At 35.3% G+C, this 21759-nt stretch overlaps 1 protein-coding gene across 1 annotated transcript in view; it reads left to right on the forward strand.

Annotated features, from left to right (window-relative positions):
- Positions 1-258: 258 nt before the first annotated feature.
- Positions 259-21759, forward strand: part of GABRG1 (gamma-aminobutyric acid type A receptor subunit gamma1) — a 71487-nt gene continuing 49986 nt past the window's right edge. Inside the window, exons 1-2 of the mRNA XM_003985410.6 lie at positions 259-993; positions 14028-14176. Of these exons, the coding sequence (XP_003985459.1) occupies positions 890-993; positions 14028-14176 (253 nt within the window). The 5' untranslated portion in view covers positions 259-889. The remainder of the gene's footprint in view (positions 994-14027; positions 14177-21759) is intronic.

The following is a 21759-nucleotide window of genomic DNA, read 5'->3' on the forward strand; positions in this document are numbered from 1 at the left end:
GGGAGCAGAGAGCAAGGACTACCCATGTAATAGGTCTCCAACTCCTATGGCTAAGAGGACCTTTTTAAAATAGAATTTTTGCTTATGTTTTTGTAAAATGAGATTGTTCTTGCCGGGGATTATTCATGAGCATCATTTTTGGTGCCCTGGGAGAGGCGACTGCCAATCCTCTCACTCATAAGGGCAGCGGAAGGGGGGGGGGGGCGTTGGAAACGTGATTACCAGGAATGCACCAAGCCCGCTCATTCATTCATTCAATTATATATTCAGCATCTCCCGAGAGCTCATCTGTGCCGGGCATTGTGCCAGCTGCTGGGTCTGCAAAGAGAAACGAGACACCGGCCGACACTCCAAATTACCAACGATGATTAACAAAAAATAGCAGAACCTTCGTGAGCCTGGGGAAACGGATTAGGTACTGCCTTCCCCTGGAAGGCAGTTTCAGAATCCAAACGCGGGAGAGAAAAAGGCAGCAGCCCCCGAAATAGAGTCAGGCAGGAGGGAAGGTCGGGGGAAGAGGGAGACTTCTTTTCCCAGGGAGGGAATCTGTCAAGGCCACTCAAACGTTTCTCCAAGGCTGCGTGAGAGAAGAGGTTTGTTTTTCTTTTGGAAAGACGGAGCCCTTTTCCCTACTGGGCTCTGATTTCTAGTAGGAGAAGCCCCGCCTCTCAGGGCCGGAGATTGGCCCAACTCGTTCTCAGATAATTTATGCCAGCATCCCCTCGGTCTTATTGGCTCCCCTGCTCCATTCCGCTGGGAGTCGCATCCTACCTGGTTGGGAGGTGTACTGCCTTCCCACACTCTCCCGTCTCGTACTCACTCACCCGGCTGCTGCTGAGGTGGGAGAAAAAGTCCTGGCTGGGAGAGCTGAGCGGAAAAAGCAATCCTGATGGGTTCTTGGAAAGCTGCTCTCTTCTCCCCTTTTCTTTTGTGGAGCCAAAGTAGAGTGGTGAGGCTGATGTTCTTGTTACTGACCCTGCATTTGGGAAACTGGTGAGTACATTCAAGGACTTGAAACTATTCTGTGGTATCCACCCCCTCCCCCCTCATTTCTCTTTCTTAAAAAAAAAAAATCATTCTAAGTTAAGTAATTTGCATTCCCCTGGGCACAAGTGCGATATTTTACCGTCGTTTTATTTTCCGATTAGATCTACTTGTTTTCAGATAGAATGAAAGGAACCTACGTGTGAAAGCGCAGAGGGGAGTTGAGTTTGGGTTTGTTTTGTTTTGTTTTGTGTGACTTGACCCATGGAAACTAGTAAAGGTTCAGTTACTGGGAGCAGGGAGGGGGAGTAGAAATGATTTTGCTACTAAATTTAGTGAATGGGTGTCACTGATGAACTTTCTGGATAATTCTGCATTTTAAAGAGAAAGTTATTTTAGAAACTTGTTACACAACATGGTATGTATGATGCTTTTCTACAAAGTAACGTTGATTTTTCCCTTTTTTTTTTTTTTTTTGGTATTCTGGAAAAACCAAAGTTTTATATCAAGAGAGATTATAAATATGGCTTAAAAATCTTTTGGGTTTGAGGGTGTGCTATATTTAATTTGGAGATAACCATGTATATTTTATTGACGTATGTAAATAATTTTTATTTTAATTGGTTGTCTACAAGTAAGAAAAAAAATGTATGGATGTGAATGTGGTGTGTGTGTGTGTGTGTGTGTGTGTGTGTGTGTGACAGAGAAAGAGAGACAGAGAGGCAAAGAGAGAGACAGTAGCATCCCCAAGCCTCCAATTTAACAGGAACAAGACTTGAGCTTCTTGGATTGTAATATCTTCCAATAAAACTTTGAAATAATTCTGGTAGAAAAATAAAATGGTCAGGTATAGAGGAGTAGTGGCTGAATGGAATTAAAATATATTAACAGACACTATTTAGGTCTTGGATATACAATACATATCATGTAAATGTATTTTGTATAAATGCATATTTAAAATTATATTATTATATTATGTTATTCCTGTTTAGAACTCCAGAATAAAATCACTATGCAGATGGAAACATGCCTCTATAACTACTTGTATCATTATTGAAATAAATTATTATAACGATTAATTGTAGTATATAGCTAGAGTGAATATTGTTGTCATTACCAGCAGATAGAACAACTGTATTTTCTCTCCAAAAACAGGAAATGGATTAAGCTATACTAAGCAATATTAGGCTTGTCAGAAAATGTTTGACATGCAATGTTTTTTTTAAGTATTACAGTTTTAGTTTATTTACCTTTTTCCCTTAGAAACTTAAATGTTCTGCATGGGCACAAACATACTACCGACTAATTATTTGTGGTATATAAGTTGTACCATGATGGCTTATTTCTTTGAATATATTATAAAATTATAGAAGATATTTTGATAGATCATGTATCAGTGCTTTCATGAATCTTCATAATACTACAAATGAATCTGTGTTCTCATAAGTAAAAACAGATTTACCCAGTGGCTTTCTGAAATAACAACCTGTATGCTCCTTTACCTTTATAAGTAGGAGTTTCCCTTGCAACCTAATAGGCTGATCCTTAAAGGACATACTGTCTATCTTCAAAGATGTTTTATTGAAGTAATATCTTTTGTTTTTGAGGATATTTACATTGCAATCCTCATAATTCGCTCCAGAAGTCTCTTCAAGCTGCTTAGAATTAAAGAGTTGTGCAGTGTAGTTGACAGGGATGGGTTCTAGAAGTCTGGAGACATGATCACCTGTGTCAAGAGTCCCTAACCTCCTTGAACAGGTTCTTCATCTAGGAAACGAAGGGTGGTTGGAGATCATTAATGATTTCTACACATTTTCGTAGTCAATATGTTTACTATTTGAACTGAAACATAAAATACCCCAGTGGTTGCTCTACTGGGTTTTCTTTGCAGTTTTCAAGAGTGAAATTCTAATTGAAATTCCATGTACTTTGTTTTACCTTATGTATGAGTCAGAGAGGAGGCTTATGCAGTTAAAATTATATATAGATAAATAATTATATATAGATATATAGATAGATATAGATATATAGATAAATAATATGTATATATAAATAATTCATTTTATCACAAGACTACAGATAATTTGGATTATTCTGGCCAATAAATAAAAGAATATTAAAAAATAAAGCTATATATTGCTGTTATAATTAGCTCTCAGGGCCTCCATAATGAGAGTTTGTGTCTTCACTTTAAAGTAGCTACAGTTGTGGTGAAGTTTTCATCCTTTTAATATTTAGTTGGAGATAATTGGTTTCAGCATGTATAAACCACTTACAGTCATATTTCTTTCTCCCTTTCTCCTTCTTTTGAGGGGCCTTTCTAAAAGTAATCACAGTTCTGTTTTTAAGAATTTTGATATGCTGGTTTCTAAAATAAATCTTTAGAGTCATCTATTTGGGGATTTACCAAATTGGGGGTTATTATTTCTTATATCTAATCAAAGACAATAGCTTGCTTCTTCATTAGTTTCCATCAAGTGCACAGAGAAGAGACACTATATTGATTTTTATATTGCTGAACTCTGAAAGCCTATCCTCTTATTGTAACTAAAAGCTGTAGTCATGGTACCTGTGTTTCATTCTCTGTGAGGCTCTATGGCATCTTGATAAGTTGGTTAAAATCTCTTAAGCCTGATTTGACTTATTTTGTAATGTTGAGAAAAGCTAATTATAATCAGATTTTTAACAAGAGTTGAAAAAGTAGTCGGAGGTCTTAGTTCTTTTAAAAAGTAATTTATGATAAGCTTTGACTAAGAAGTTGTATTCCAAAAGAGCCCAGGGAAAATAACTTGTTTTGTTTTCTTTTTTCAACCAATTTCATGAGTCAATAATCATACAGTTTAGCGTTCAGTTGCCCAAATGAAAATATTCAAATACATTTGCTTTATAAAATATATTATTTTCAAGTAATTTCAGTAATATATTTTATGGAGGTACTAGTGAATGATTTTTCTTTAAGCATTTAGATTTTTGACTTAATTTTCTAATACAATACAATGCAAACTTGAAGACAAAATTACTGAGTAATGATATTCCATGATCATAAAATATTCAAAGAAAGACTAAGAGACAAATGCTTTTGAAGCTAAAATGCAAATATCACTATTGATAAATCTCTTGTGTTTAGACTCTTTTAGTTATGCCCTTCTTCCATTTTATTCCATAATATATTATGAGACATGCTTTTGCCTAAGCAACAAAAGGACATGTTTGACTTTTTATTCAATCATTAAATGGGCTAACCTAATATTTTATAGTTATATAAAGGTGATTAAAATTTGTCTAAGAAAATATTAATGAAGGCAGGGTCCCAAAGGAGAGGAGACAAGGTAGGGTGGAAAACCAAAAAAAAAAAAAAAAAAAAAAAAAAGGCTCTTGAGATTTATTTATTTATTTATTTATATCAAAATATAATAAATAACTGCCATGAGAGAAAGAGGAAAGGTGGGCATAAATTAAATGTATGGACCTCAAGAGAATAATTCACAGGCACACATGGTACCAATTGAGAATCCTGGACTTGGCCATTAGAATGTAAATTCTAGTTTTAGCTCCACCATTTCCCACTAGGGTGATTTCAGGAAAATCTTTGAGACAGAGTCCTCATTTGTGAAAATAGAAATGACACTCTCCTTTCCAGCTTGTTTCAAGACCAAGAGAGAAAATTTGTGCAAAGTACATAGCATTTAAAATTTTAACTGAAAAGATATAACGATGGATATTCTGGGAATTACAGTGATTCTGGTATAATTTATACTGGTTAAAGTTGTCTCAAGTACGGTAAAGTCCTTCAACCCTTATGCATTATTAGGTGTCTTTGGGATTCCAGTGAGATCATTCATAATTTCATTCAACAAATACTTCTTGAATGCCTGTTACATGCCAAACAAAGTGCAACGTGCTGTGTTTGCAGTGGCAAATAGACTAGATATGCGTACCACCTATATGCAGCTTTTACTCATGGTAACTCCTGGATGTATGGTATTAATCAAAGCAAAACATCTTATAGTCACAATAAGGAAGTATATATTCAGAACGCCAATGATAGAAGAAGAGTCTGCTGTTGGAACAGATCTCAATCAAGGAAAGAGAATTAAAGAGCCAACAGATTTCTCACCAGCAATACCCGAAGGGGGACATGTCTCCAGAATTCTAAAGCCACATGTTCAGCATAGAACATTATACTTAGCCAAATTACCAATCAAGTATGAAGGGAGAATAATATTTGCTTCTATTATTCTCCCCGTTTTACAGATGGGAAAACTGGGGCACAGCAATTTTTAAACTCGCTAAAGATCTTGCTGATAAGTTCTGAATCCAACACTCAAATCCATGTATTCTATGCCCAGAGCCTGCATTCTTAACCACCACACTTCTCAGATTACAAATGCAATTTAAATCAAAGCAATTAGCATGACTGTAGATGGAGGGGGGAAAAAAGGAAGAGAGGGATGAAAAGAATGATGGAAAGAAAGGACAGACCATGCAGTTGATGGAAGCATAGTAAGTATAAAAATTTGCGTCACTATCACATAATCTGGAATACTATGTATAGTGCCAGATTAATTATTTTAAGAAAACCTTTAACAAAGTGGAACACTCGATCTAGAAAAAAACACCATAGGATAAAGAGTTAATAGCAAGAATTTGGAATCCTGAAAAGATTTTTTGAGGACTCGGAATGGCAACTTATTTTTCAGGATGCTAAATAAAATCATGGTTGAATTTATTACACATAGGTATAATAGACATACCATCACTGACTAGTGGAAGCTACGTGAAGTCATATTTTCTTTCAACACAAAAGGCCTCTAACAAAATTATGGATGCCTTATCACCAGACTTCTTCAAGCAGAAGCTTGTTAGAGTTCTTGTGCTCTGTGGGAGGCAGATGAAATTTATGTCTCTTTCTATTTTTAAATATCTCAGAATCTAATTCTATCTACACTAAAATAGTGTAACCAATTGAAGCCTCATGTTTCAGGAAATAGTCTTAGCTATTAATTCACTCAGTAAACATCTATGCAGCATTAGCACTCATTCAACAAATATTTACTCAGGGCCCACGGTGTGTTAAGCAGAGTTCTGACAGCTGGAGATGCACTGGTAAGTAAGACAGAATCCTTGCCCTAATAACATTTGTGTCCTGTGTATGGGGCATATATGGAACAGAATATATGCTCAATGTACAGAACAAAGAAGACAGAGTCCCTGTCCTCAGTGAACCTGCATTCTGGTAGTTTATGTTGATGATAAAATGCTATATAATTGGTATTCCGAATTCTAGATGAACTAACTGTAGTGCGGGCATCTTAGAGGCTGGCATCAACTGCAACTCTGGGAAAGGACTCAATGTCATGGGCATAAGTTTGGGTCAGTATTAGTGAAGAAGAAAGAGTGGGAGAGACAGAGAGAGAGAGAGAACATTTCCTTAGTAACAGTTCTTTTTGAAAAACCTTCAAATTGTCAGAACCGGAATGACTAGAAAGATATTTTTCTTGTTTCAGTTCTACCCATTTGTATTCTCTTCTTTTTTAAGTGAATGGTCTGAGAGGATCCTTATGTCAATGAATATATTTTAACCTCTCATTTTGTGATTCTAAGAGTTAGGGAAAAAAGGTATATTTTTCTGCATTCAGAGGAACTCATTGCCATATCTTTATTCCACTCGATTTTAAGATCTTTTAATATGTTTTATAATTTAATAAGCTTCCATATTATGCCTCCACTTTGTAAAATTTTTAGCAGAATTATAGATTTTATCTGATGCATAAGAACATCAAAGGCGTAGAGAATGTGAGTGTCATGAAGAATTTTACTGTTTCTGTTGTACGTTCTCTCAGGGTCTATGTATATAAATTCGAACACTAGAGAATTTGGTGTTAATTTTAATATACTTTTAACCCAATGGTCACTTTTTTAATAGATTATAATGAAAATTATGGTTTATTTTCCTTCCTGTAAGAATATGTTTTCTTTTTATTCTGGCAGGGCCAACTTCATCTAATAATTCTTTTTTCGATAATTTCCTATAAACTCCCATACTGATTCTTCTATTTAGTTATGAGGATTTTAACCTCATACATGTGAACTATGGGATTCTGATTAAAACTTCATTAAATTTACAAGCTGATTTGGGGATTATATATTAACGGTAGTGTCTTGTAGCCAAAATATATACGTTGCCTTTATGTTTTGTTTCTGTTCCGATAGTCTTCTGTTTTTTTTCACATAAGACTTGTACCTTCCCTGTTACATTTCCTCTTACTAATTTTATGTCAATTTTATAAGTCTGACAGTAGTACTAGTATCAGAAAGTTACTTTGTTCTTTGAAATTAATTTTATATTAGGTTAGCTACATTAATAAGTTCCTATTAAGGCCAATGATTTTTGTTTTTATTTGTTTGTTTTCTTGATTCACTTTAATTTTACTTGCAAACAGCAAGATGGGCTCGAATATTCTTTCCATTCATTCAGTGAATTTTTTTTATGGGACACCTACTGGGTGTCAGGCACTGGTCTGGGTGCCAATGATGTAACATTGAAAACCTTAACCGCTGCCTTCAAGGAGTTTAGAGATGTCCATAAATAAATAAGGTAGTTAAGAGGCCCCTGGGTGGCCCAGTCAATTGAGCGTCTGATTTGGGCTCATGTCACGGTGTTGCGGTTCATGAGTTTGAGCCCCGCGTCAGGCTCTGTGCTGACAGCTCAGAGCCTGGAGCCTGCTTCGGATTCTGTGTCTCCCTCTCTCTCTGCCCCTTCCCTGCTCGCACTCTGTCTGTCTCTCTCTCTCTCTCTCCAAAATAAACATAAAAAAATAAATAAAGTAGTTAATTAAGATGCAGTGTGGTCAATTTTATGGGAGAATTAGATACTGGACGCTTTGGAAACAGAGTGGAACACACTTAATGTTCCAGGTTAGGGTCCCTTCTCCTTCCTCAAATTTCCTAAGTATTCCTTTTTGTGTGTGTTAAGTGATGAGTCTTACATTCTCTCGTGCTAAAAGAAAAATCATAGAATTGAGTGGGCTATCATTTCACCTCTCTAAACCTCCGAAAGTTCAGATCTGTAACCCTGTTATCTACCAGGCTTTTACTTCTTCTGCTTCCCTAGTAACTTGTACAAACAATAAAAATGATTCAGAGCTGCAATTGTAGAAGGGAGCTTTGTATAAAAAAAAAATTAGCAGCTAGAATATAGAGGAAAAAAGAAAGCAAGAAAATTCGCTTTTCTATTTTACTTTCATTTTCTTGGAATTTCAGATCTAAAATCAATATCTAGTCTCTAAAAACTAGCTCCTGTAGGCTTTGGCATTAGGATATCTCCTACTCAGAAACATGAGAACAGGTATGTTTCTTTCCTGGAACTTATCACTTGTCTTATGCTTATAAAAACATATTTGAAATTTATAAACAAAGGCTAATCTGTCATGAACAACAGATCACAGATGAGGCCTGGCTTTGAAGTATCATCTTGACCCTCTAAACAGATTAATGGAAGAGTTTTCCCCAGGTGTCAGAACCAGGGCATTTGAAGTCACCTTTATATGCACTATATACAGGGTGACTATATAATTTATCATCCAAATTAGGTCATTTTGTGAGTAAAAGAGGGTGCAATTATTATTCTAGGACAACAGATAGAAACCACGGCCATCCTGGGCAAACTCTGATGAATGTTTAGCCTATGTATGAAAGACAGGTTATATTACTTGATTGACTTGCTATAGACCTATATTATTTTTCTCTGGCTATAAAGACGGTATAGCATATATAGCGTTACAATTCTGTTTGTAATTCTCCTTATAATTATAGGGTATAGCATACTTTGGTTTACTTAGTCTGTTTTAATTATTATTAGTTCAAAGCTTTTGCTTGTTTTATTAAGAATAGTAATAACTCATTAGAGTAGTTTTTCACAAACAGTAAGTATATAAACTGATTGATTTGTATAATGTATTAAAATAGCCTAGTAAAACAAAAACAAAAACAAGAAAACCCAACACTGATGCATGTGACTCAAAATTTTTCTTTAGTAAATAGTTAGCAGTGTCAGTTAAAAAATATGTGGGAGGCAGAAGCTTTGGAGAAGCAGATACCAAGCTGAGATTAGACACGTAAGAGAGTTTTTGATCTTTTTTCTTACATTTATTTATTTTTGCGAGACAGAGAGAGATAGAGCATGAGCAGGGGACGGGCAGAGAGAGAGAGGGAGATACAGAATCAGAAGCAGGGCTCCAGGCTCCGAGCTGTCATCACAGAGCGGACGCCAGGCTCAAACTCATGAACCACGAGACCATGACCTGCGCTGAAATCAGATGCTCATCCGACTGAGCCACCCAGGGGCCCCAAGAGATTTTTGAGAGCAATGCCTATGTAAGGTAAGCAGGAGGAAGTGGACATAAGGAAAGAGAGGCTTCAGATAATAATGGAAGTCTGACACCTGTGAACACAGGGGAGAAAGAAAGTTTGTGTCAAAAGAGTCTCAGGCTTCTAATCAAGTTTTGCGCAGGCTAGTGAGAGTTGTCTAACATAAGCTGCCCTTTAGAGGAGTCCCTGGTCCTGTAGGAATGGAGCTGTACGACTAGGATTTCTACTACGTTCAGTTATTGCTACGAGCAGCCCAAGGGAACCTTGGGTCTCCTGTAGATGCAGGTCTGGTCCAGAGGGCCGGCAGCTGGGCCATCAGTCAACCAGGTTCCCATGGAGGGAAAACTGAGCAGCGAATTTTCAGGGCTGCCCCTGCTGTTTTCTTGGCAGAATATAAAGCCCGCTTCTCTCTATAAAAGGCTCTGTTGAATTACTTAAGTTTATGATTAGAAATTTATTTGCGAACACTATCTGATGTATAGGAAAAGGCAGTTCATTTTTTAGGTAGGCATTAATGACAAATTAACTCCTTTTCATGTATTTGTATTATAAAATTCCTCAGAGAGGTCATAGCATACTATTAATATACAAACAAAATTTAATTTTCTATAGCTCCACTAGTGTAGAATACTTAGAATACTCATTATGCAGCTTTCCCACCAAATCTTCAGCAATTTTTTACATAGGCTTTGATAAAAGCAAATTGTTATATGTTATATATAACATTAAATCATGAAAATAATGTTCTATTTTTTACAGACTGTTCAATCTGTATGGTACATCAGTCAAATGGGTACAATCAATCAAATCAATCAAGTGGGTACATTCATTACATCATAGGGCTCTATAATTATTTACTTAAATGTCCTCTTAGTATTTAAAATTTGTGCTATTTAAAATTTTTTTTAACGTTTTTATTTATTTTTGAGACAGAGAGAGACAGAGCATGAATGGGGAGGGGCAGGGAGAGAGGGAGACACAGAATCAGAAGCAGGCTCCAGGCTCTGAGCCATCAGCCCAGAGCCTGACGCGGGGCTCGAACTCACGGACCATGAGATCGTGACCTGAGCCGAAGTCGGACGCTTAACCGACTGAGCCACCCAGGTGCCCCTAAAATTTGTGCTATTATAAATAATACTGTAATAAATATCTTTATATGTTATGGATTTCTGTGTCATTTGTTTAAATAGGTTTCTCCTTTATTAAAAAATAAGATAATCTAGATCAGTAAAGCAACTTTGTCTTATTTTCAGGACTTAGCACATTGGTAGTACATGATATTTACTCTATAAATGAGTTAAAGCATTGGATTGGAAGTTGAGCACACATGTTAGAAAGTCTTTTTCATCAGAGCATATGTTTGTGATTCCTTGAAATTATTATTCTAACCCTTTGGAATTAATTCAAGGATGGAGATTAAGCATCCTATTCATGCACAATCCAAATATACTAATTACTTACCATAAGAGTTGCTGTGTTCTTATGAATTAGAAAACTCACAGTCCAACCATCCTGAAATTTTTAATGAAGATAAAATGTGATGATATTATGGAAACTTCCAAAAAAAAAAAAAAAAAGAAAAAAGTGAGAGAGACAAAACTAGTCTTCAAATTAATCAATATTCCTGGTTCTATTTTTTAAAAGGGTGTGTCCTGGAAATTCTAGAAATTTATTTTTTCTTATCTGTAAAATAGAAACATTAATATTTATTTCGTGGGATTACTCTGGATTAAATGACATAAAATGTGGAAGAACCTAGCACACAATTACTAAAACATGGTAAGAACTTAATGATGCACTACAGGTATTCAGTAGTTGATAGTAACAATAAAAATGTCAATCATTAAGATAACAATTATTAAAATTTTATACTCAGTGGTCTAAATGTATTTCCACTAACTATAAAATTATACTTAAATTATTTAAAAGAAGTGCTTGAGCATGAGTCAAGAAATTCTCAGTGTTACCTAAGAAAATCATACATCTTTCCCCTATGTGAATAGTCACTCAACATATGTAAACATTACAAATATCCCCCAGCCTGTGAAAGATATCGAGACATCAGATCAACTAAGTGAATTATTTTTAAAATTATGACAAGTACTTTTTAATCACCAAAATAATACCAATAAGGTCTTCACATACTTAATGAATATTCCAAAGGTAATTTAGAAAGCTTGGAGGGAAGATACAGAAAAATTAACCATCATGAAATTTCCTTTCTATTATTGCCAAAAATGAGGACAGTTAGCTTTGTGATAGCACTGAGAGTCTCATATTACCTTCAAGCCAGCTGGGAAAAGAGGACTATAAATCACTATGAACTTGTACTTTGGGATTATCAGGACATTGCTACTGTTAAAAAATAGAAAAGGCTTTTATTTTTTTTTTCATGGAAACTTCCATTTGACTACAATCATATTTCAAAGAAAGATCGACTGCTTCTATGTTCAGTGGCCTGCTTTAAACCACCAGATGTTTCACTCCATAAACTGGGAGTTTAAGCTAAATGGATGCTCTAGAATTTGGGTTGTTGCCAATATCTTAGCAATTCTAATTGGATAAGATAATGTTCCTGGAGGACACACCAGCAGGGACTCTTAATACTTCACTATTTTTAGTGATTTTGTTTATCAATGAATGTAGGTGTGTGTATATTTCATTGAGAGAAAATAAATTATTTTAAGGATGATCATATAGCTAGATTTCAGTAGTGTATACTTTTTGAAGTTAAATACAGCAATACAAATCATATAAATGAGTGCTTCCTTGAAAACCTGTTAACTAAATGGACCATTGGAGTTTATGTAGGAATTTAAGTTGTATACAGTGGTAATAAAGTACCCCCAAATCGCAGTGGCTTACAACACTCAATGTTTCTCACTGAGGATGCATGTCCCTTGTAGATCAGCTGTGGCTCTGTCCGTGTTGCCTTCGCTCTGGGAGTGAAGTAATGGAGTAGCTTCTACATGTTTCTGGTCATTTGGCAGAAAGACAAGAGAGATATGATGAACTGTGCTCTGACATCAAATCTGTTCGGTAGTGATGCAGGCCACATATATTCCATTAGCTAAAGCAAACCACAGGGCCACCCCTGAATTCAGTAGAACAGGGAAGTACAATTCTCCAGCAAGGAAGGAGCATTTCAAGTCACATGACCAAATTAGAAGTCAGTGGAGTGAGAAGTATAATTTTCTGACAGGAAGGAGAGAAGAAATACTGAGAATAATAGTCCTCTTCATTATCTGTTGATAATAACCATCAATAGAATTACAATGGAGAAGAAATGACTAGTCGATACTTTAAAGATGAAGTTTTCATTTATAATGCTAATTTGTACTCATTAAGAATAAAAAGGGTGGATGTTAATTAAGCTTATTTACCTTTAAATATACATATAATTATGTTGTACACCTTAAATTTGTACTATAATATACATTGGCTATATCTCAATAAAACTGGAAAAAGTTTTTAAAAGATAAAGAGGGGGAAGGCTGCATTAGGGAAGATGTTTTAGGTCCAAAGCAAAAGAAATCTAAATGGATAGTGTGGAAAAATAAACTAAAGATACTGAGATAAATTTGCATGTTTACTGCTAGAGGGAAGCCTATCTCTGAAATATTTGGAAATAACTGATACATTTTGGATTTACCTAATTTCACCAATGTAAGTGTTTATCCTTTTGACCCTTTTTCACTGGAGGGCTGAGAATTGCTGGAGTAGGTGTTAAGTCTAGGATGATCATACTCATTTGAGGATGGCATTCTTTATGAATAATGAAGAGTAGTTTGTTACTTCTGATGAATTGTAGATGAATATCTATATTGCTGCATTTTCTACCACAACGCAGGATTAAGCTGCATCCTTATGCTTGTTAAACACAGGGGTGTAGTAGGAAGCATTAACTGAAGAGTTAGTTAGGACTTGTTTTTCAGTTTTCCTAATAAAAGTGAGTTTGTGCATTGGCTAGTTCCCTACTGTCTTCAGTTTTCTCATTTACAAAATGAACGCAATGGTGTTATTTGGTTTCTAAAGTTTCACTTCTGTTCATAAAACTTGATAGTCGTGTCCCCCTTCATATATGTCAGGTGAGTCACCCATTCAAGATTTGATGACAAGACAATCTCTGAAAAAGTTCTTAGAATATGATATCTAGGTTCTTCTGAATTGAAAGAAGAGGCATAGATGTATTGAATACTTTTTCCTTTATTCTTCTTTTCTACACATGCATTTTTAAATATCTCACTATATAGCAATTATTACAACTTTTCCTGTATTTATTTACCTTTTAATTTTTGGGGGGGGATGTGTTGTGGTTGAGTCACCATAAACAGTTGTGCAGATTCTATACTGTGCAAATCTAAGACCATCATTCACATTTCCAGTGCATAATCTCTATGACCTTAAATGACAACTGTGGATGTGGTCAAGATTTAACTTATTATTTAAAAATTATGTGCTACACTTCTTGTACTGAATTCTTAATTTTTGAGTATTATTATATCAGCATGATTCATATGAAGAAAGTATCAGTCTTACTGAATGTAAAATATTTTTAATGCTTTTTTCTCCTCTTACTACTTCCTAACAAAGAAATAAGAATTATGATTATCTTAAACTGTGTTTTTAAGTACACAATTTGTTGAAATTTCTATCATTTTTGAATTATTTAGTGTTGATAAAGTGGATGACGAAGATGATGAGGATTTAACAGTGAACAAAACTTGGGTCTTGGCACCAAAGATTCATGAAGGAGATATAACACAAATTCTCAACTCATTGCTTCAAGGCTATGACAATAAACTTCGCCCAGATATAGGAGGTAAGTTTGAATTATCTGTTTGGGGACTATGAAAATCTTATTTACTGATGTCATTTTAATCATATAACTCATATTCCTTGAGTGTCTGATGTATGTCAGAGACTAAGTTTGATAATTTATTAAATTGGCAGTGTTACGAATTCACAGTCTGATGTGGGAAGAAAGACATAAATATTTTTGATATAATTATTTTACAACTGCTACAATAAAGAGTACAACAGCAAAGTTTTGATAAAACTGCCTGAAAAGCTGAGAGATATTTCCTAAAAGAGATTATTTGAAAGGTAGGTAGGGATCTAGTTTTGTGCCCGTGCAACACTGTTTTAATTAATGAATTCTAAGCCAGTAATAGTGCAGGTAATCTGACTTTGTTCTTCTCAGTCATTTGTATTTAAGTGTAAGTTTTATAATAATTAACTTCTAAGTGCCCCCCATGACTTTTTTAAAACAAACAAAAAATATAGTTCAGCCAACATTTTCACTGGGATTGCATTAAATCTATGCTCAATATAAGAAATTGAAATCTTTACCATATTGAATTTTTACCATACCAAGTTCATAAGCATCATCCCTCTCTCTCTCTCTCTCTATATATATACATATATATATGTATATATACACATATGGATATATGTATATATGTATATACATATGCATATGTGTATATATGTATATACATATGCATATGTGTATATATGTATATATGTATATATATGTATATATAGTTTCCTGTGAAGAAATGTTGAATATATTTTACTAGATTTAATTCTATATATTTGGATTTTGTGTTGTAAATGTAAATACATTTTTAAAAATTTATTTTCTAATTTTACATTAGCAATATATATATAAATGGCTAAATTGCATATTTTTTGTCTTCAGAAGCCTTGTGAAATTTCTGTATCAATTTTAATCATTTATTGTTATATTCTTCTAGATATTCTATAAAGATAGTTGACCATTACAAATAATTACTGCATTGCAAATAGTGTCTACTTTGCAAACAAAGAATATTTTACTTTATTTCCAAAATTGTGCTTTTTTTCATGCCATGTTGAATTAGGTAGGACTAGAGTACATTTTGAATAGTCTTGGATTGTTCCTGGTATCAGGGAGAGCAATTCATACTTCACTATTAGGTATGATTGCTGTAGGATTCTTTTTTAAGATGCTTGTTAGTTTCTCTTATTTGCTAGAATTCTTTTTTTCCTCAATGTTTTGAATAATTTCTGTGCAACCACTGAAACAATCATATTGATTGTGTTTTGCCCTTTATTCTACTTACTGTTTGTTCTATAAGTAGCTTTGTCTGATTTTTAAAACTTTGCAGTTCTGTAACAAATACCAGTTGGTTGTGATATGGTAACTACAAAATATCACTAGATTCAATTTGATAATATTTTGTGTTGGAATTTTGTATCTATGTTCATGAAAGACATTAGCCATTTATTTTACTTTCTTTAATGTCTCTTTTAGTTGCAGAACTGAGATCATGATAACATCTACAAAGAGTTATGGTTTACCTCCCTTTTCATCTGAGTTTATCTAAAATGGATGATATTTTTTCCTTAAATATTCAGGAAAATTATTTGGGAAGTCATGCTGGTATAGAGTTTGATTTGGGAAAAAAATTTTAACAGTTCAATTACTGTATTTTATTTTTTTAATGTTTATTTATCATTTTATTTTGAGAGAGAGAGAGAGAGTGCAAGCACAAGCGGGGGAGGGGCAGAGAGAGAGGGAGAAAGAGAGAATCCAAAGCAATCTCCACGCTATCAGCACATAGCCCAACTCAGAGCTTGATCCCACAGATCATGAACTGAGCCCATATCAAGAGTCAGACGCTAAACCAGCTCAACAGAGTGTGAGCCATCCAGGTGTGCCGGTTCAATGAATTTAATAATCAGGTTTAGTAGGCTGAACCTCTTAAGGAATATAAATTTTCAAATTTACTAGTGTTAAGTTGTTTCATAATAACATTTGCGGTATTTTTTGTATTTAAGATCTGAGGTTTTTTTCCCTTTTTTGTCATTTCTTTTTTTAAAACTTTTAAAAGTGTTTATTTATTTTGAGAGAGAGAGAGAGAGAGAGAGAGAGAGAGAGAGAGGGAACGAGAACGCACAAGTGAGAGCCAGTGTGTGAACAGGGGAGGGGCAGAGAAAGAGGGAGAGATAGAATCTCAAGCAGGCTCCATGCTGTCGGTGAAAAACCAATGCAGGGCTGTATCTCATGAACCACGAGATCATGACCGGAGCCGAAATCAAGAGTCAGACACTTAACTGAGTCACCCAAGTGCCCCAAATATCCATGTATTTTTATTTTATATTTTGAAATACCAAAATTCACTCTTATTATCAAAGTGTTTAAAAGCAATTAGTTTTTACCATGAAATTATCCCATTTGTTATTCTTTACTTTCTTCAGTACTGTGTCCCCATTTAGAAAAAATATTCCTTACAGTGTTTCTTTTGGTGTAAATTTCAGGGCAAAAAATTATTTCTGTTTTTACATGAAAAATATTTTTATGTTGCCTTCATTTGAATGATATTTTCAGTTAACATTTAAACCCAGGATAGTTGCTGTTTCCTTTCCAAATTTTATAAACCTCACTCCATTTTATTCTATATTCTATTATTTATGTTGAAAATCACTTTTCAACAACAATGTTGCTATTCTAGAAATAGCCTATCTTTTATCTCTGCAGGGTTTTTTTTTTTGTCTTTGGGTTTCTGCAGTTTTATGTAAGGTCCCCAGACTTTTTGTTTTCTTTTTGGTATTTGGGAGAGTTCATAGGGCTTCTTGAATCCATTTGTTGGAATCTTTGATTGCTTTTGGAAAATTCTTCGTGAATATTTCTTCAAATATTTTTTCTAAGTCAATTTCTTTGTGACTCCATTGCACATATGTTTGACGTTTTCCCTAAGTCTTTTTTTTTTAAATTAATGTTTATTTTATTTTTGAGAGAGAGTGGGGGAGAGAATGTGAATGATGGAGGAGCAGAGAGAGAGGGAGACAGAGAATCCCAAGAAGGCTCTGTGGTGTCAGTGCAGAGCTCACTGTGGTGCTTGACTCCATGAACCATGAGATCATGACCTGGACCAAAAATCAAGAGTCAGATGCTTAAGTGACTGAGCCACCTAGGTGCCCCTCATTCTCTTTTATTATTGGCCTCTTTTCTGGATCAATAATTCTTACTTGCAGTATTTGCAAATGATTTTTAAAGTATTTCAAGTATTTATCAAATTTGCCATCTTTTTATCTATTTTCTTATACATATTAGCTATAATTATTTTAGTCTTTGATAATCACAGTATCTTGATCACTTGTATAACTTTTTAAAAAATTTCTTTTTCATTTTATGTCTTGGTTTAAGTTGATTTGCTTGTTTCATTTATTGTATGTTAATTTTTTATTGCATGCCAGTAGAGTATATTAAAAATAATGGAGGGGCGCCTGGGTGGCTCAGTCGGTTGAGCGTCCGACTTCAGCTCAGGTCACGATCTCACGGTCTGTGAGTTCGAGCCCCACATCGGGCTCTGGGCTGATGGCTCAGAGCCTGGAGCCTGCTTCCGATTCTGTGTCTCCCTCTCTCCCTGCCCCTCCTCCGTTCATGCTCTGTCTCTCTCTGTCCCAAAAATAAATAAACGTTGAAAAAAAATTAAAAAAAAATAATGGAGACTTAGATGATGTTATTCCCTTCCAGAGAGGATTCTAATTTTGTTTTAGTAGTCAAGTTAAGGAAATTGCCTTTATTTGGCCCAAACTGGTGTATTTCTTTTTGTAAAACTTTGCTTTTCCTCAGGGCATAACCATTTGAAGTGTTTCCACTGACAGCCTGAGGTTTGTACTAGGAACCCCTTTCCTTGATGGCCCCACATATGCCAGAAATAGCTGAAATCTCTACATATTATTTCAATTTTTTTTTCTTTTTCAACGTTTTTATTTATTTTGGGGACAGAGAGAGACAGAGCATGAACGGGGGAGGGGCAGAGAGAGAGGGAGACGCAGAATCGGAAACAGGCTCCAGGCTCCGAGCCATCAGCCCAGAGCCTGACGCGGGGCTCGAACTCACGGACCGCGAGATCGTGACCTGGCTGAAGTCGGACGCTTAACCGACTGCGCCTCCCAGGCGCCCCTCTACATATTATTTCAGATTCTGATTTATATTTGGTTTCTTAGCATCACACTGTGCATATGCACAATTTAGGAATTAGTAAATACCTTTTAAGGAGAAATTGCAGGTAGAATGTTTGATTAAATTCTTCTCTGTTGGTTCCTTTTTTTTTCTTTTTTTAATATGAAATTTATTGTCAAATTGGTTTCCATACAACACCCAGTGCTCATCCCAACAGATGCCCTCCTCAATGCCCATCACCCACTTTCCCCTCCCTCCCACCCACATCAACCCTCAGTTTATTCTCAGTTTTTAGGAGTCTCTTATGGTTTGCCTCCCTCCCTCTCTAACTTTTTTTCCCCCTTCCCCTCCCCCATGGTCTTCTGTTAAGTTTCTCAGGATCCACATAAGAGTGAAAACATATGGTATCTGCCTTTCTCTGTATGACTTATTTCACTTAGCATAACACTCTCCAGTTCCATCCATGTTGCTACAAAAGGCCATATGTCATTCTTTCTCATTGCCAAGTAGTATTCCATTGTGTATATAAACCACATTTTCTTTATCCATTCATTAGTTGATGGACATTTAGGCTCTTTCCATAATTTGGCTGTTGTTGAAAGTGCTGCTATAAACATTGGGGTACTGGTGCCCCTATGCATCAGCACTCCTGTATCCCTTGGGTTAATTCTTAGCAGTGCTATTGCTGGGTCATAGGGTAGATCTATTTTTAATTTTTTGAGGAACCTCCACACTGTTTTCCAGAGCGGTGCACCAGTTGGCATTCCCACCAACAGTGCAAGAGTGTTCCCGTTTCTCCACATCCTCTCCAGCATCGATAGTCTCCTGATTTGTTCATTGTAGCCACTCTGACTGGCAGAGAAGTCATAGCTGTTTGGACAGATGTTAACTTCAATTTTTGTTTCTCCAGCCCAATGCGGCAGATGCAAATTCTAAGCCATTTCTGTGCAGTAAAACAGCAAATGCACCAATGGGGAAAAGTGGCCAGCATAATGTAGAGCTTACATCATTGCATTTCCAATCCTTCAAGGAAATTGTTGCATCAAATCCTGATTTTGTTAGCTGCTGTGTGATTCTTTCAATAATTTTAAAATTTTTAAATAAATTTTATAGTTATGTTCATTGGGAAGATTAGTTTGATACCAAATATTTATCACAAGAAGCAGAAAACTGTAGTTCCATTTTACTTATCATACTTCACTATTATTAGTTGATAGTCTGTTTTCTTCCAATAAATAAATTCCCTGAAAGTAGAAATCACCATATCCCTAGTTGTTAAAGCAATGCCTGAAGCATAAGGTTCACTTAATATTTGCTGAATGTATATTTTCTGAATAGAAGCCAGTACATATAGTCTTTTTTATTCCATATGTAGGTATTTTGATAGCTCTATTTCAACAATTTACATTTAAAGTATATTATTTCAGATCAAGATATGGGATTTCAAATTCTATGTACATCTGTGACATCATCACTTTGCTTAATAGTGTAGATTAAACATGTCCCAAGAACCTTGATAATCGTACCATGCATAGTAGCACTTCATCTGTGTACCTCAGAGTATACATAATGAATAGTTGACTTGTTTAGGTGACCTTTGCAGGCATTCCTCTCTGTCCAGAATTTCATTGCTATCTTTACTCTTCATTGATGCTATGAAAATTTATACAGTCAACTTATTGAGGACTTCTAAGCTTAAGGCAAATTAACATTAAAAGGTTGTCTAATTCTAGTGAATTTTCAACTACTCTATGTTGAATCTTCTTTTTTTTATTTCTTAACAACTATTAGGATAGGGTCTATGGCTTTCCAAGGAGTTTTAGTGATTCAAATAGTTTGAGCTAATCTAAAAATTAATATCTGAACAGAATCAATGCCATCACTCTCCTAGGTCATGGGGTAGGCAAGTGCTACTAGAGAGGGACTTGGTGGGGTGAGGTGGTGAGGAGGTGTGATCTGCTCTTTTATTCCATCTGCTTAAGTCTTTGAGGTTCTTAGTGATGGGAACATGAGGAACTACCAAGGGGGATGGTCTTCCTGTTCATTTCATTGGATGCAGTTGAAACCTTTGTCTTGTTAGTTTCCACTTCATTTCAGGCAAATCCTAATTAGCCCTTGATATCCTTTGAGAGGCATTTGTATAAATAACAACGTTTATGAGTAGGAGGGTAGGATTGTTTTCTGTTGTTTGTTCATAGGCGTTTTATACTGTTTACTTCCTTGACCTGGGAAACCTAGATGGTTCTACCTTTCACCAGCATCAGCCCTTCCATCAGTAGATATGAGATGTGTGCTGCTGGTGCACAACTTTCTTGGGTCAAAAACCTAGTGAGATCCTTCTAGCCCAGTCAGCTTCTTTTGATGTGAATTATGCCCACAAGAAATTAAAATATCCTAGACACACAAAAGAGTGGGTGTGAAGATACTCCACTGCTTTTCTCTCTAGAACCCATGGCTCCTCTGTTTCTTTTACCTTGATCAGGTATAGGAGCAGGAGCAGGTTGCTAAGTCTGCTGCCTACAGAGATGTTTAACTACAGAACAAGAGGCCCATCTTATATTTTCCTAAGAAGACAATTTCAGTAAATAAATAAATAAACAAACAAACAAATAAATAAATAAATATGCTTAATTAAATATATATAAATTAGGTTATATTAAAAAAAATTAATGTTTATTTATTTTTGAGAGAGAGACAGAGCATGGGGGGAGGGCAGAGAGAGACAGAGACACAGAATCTGAAGCAGGCTCCAGGCTCTGAGCTGTCAGCACAGAACTCGACATGGGGCTCGAACCTGCCAATTGCGAGATCATGACCTGAACTGAAGTCAGATGCTTAACCAACTGAGCCACCTTAATTTATAGGTGCCCCCATAAATTAAGTTATATTAAAATAGATAGTTAAATATATATTAAAATTGTCATATATGTGCATTGGATACTTAAATTGGTTATTGGCTATTGAGTATTGAAATGTTGTTTGGCTAAGAGAATACAGTTTTACTTTAATTTGATTAATTTCTATTTAAGTAAGCATATGTACCATGCATAGTAGCATTTTACCTGTATCCATAATAAATGACTTGACCGTTGAAGTGCTCTTTGTAGGCATTTTTTTCTATCCAAAATTTGTGTTAGTATCTTTTCTGGATTTTTGTGTTAGTATTGTGGCTACAGTATTAGACTCACTTAAGTACTTATTTACCCATGTGTACCTTTTCATCCACACATAGCCAAATACCTATGTGCCCATATGTAACCTGCAGAGGGAAATGGTGAGTGCTAGTTGACATTTCCCTGTTAGCAAGTCCTGGAAAGAAGTATCTGGACCCAAACCCAAAAAAGTATCTGGGTTGAGAACCCCTGCTGTCTTTTCTGTGGCAAGAAAAACATTAATTATGGTTCTTTCAGAGTCAGTGTGTTATAATGGTATCGTATGAATCAATGGGT

Source organism: Felis catus, chromosome B1, assembly GCF_018350175.1.
Source record: "Felis catus isolate Fca126 chromosome B1, F.catus_Fca126_mat1.0, whole genome shotgun sequence".
Lineage (NCBI taxonomy): Eukaryota > Metazoa > Chordata > Mammalia > Carnivora > Felidae > Felis > Felis catus.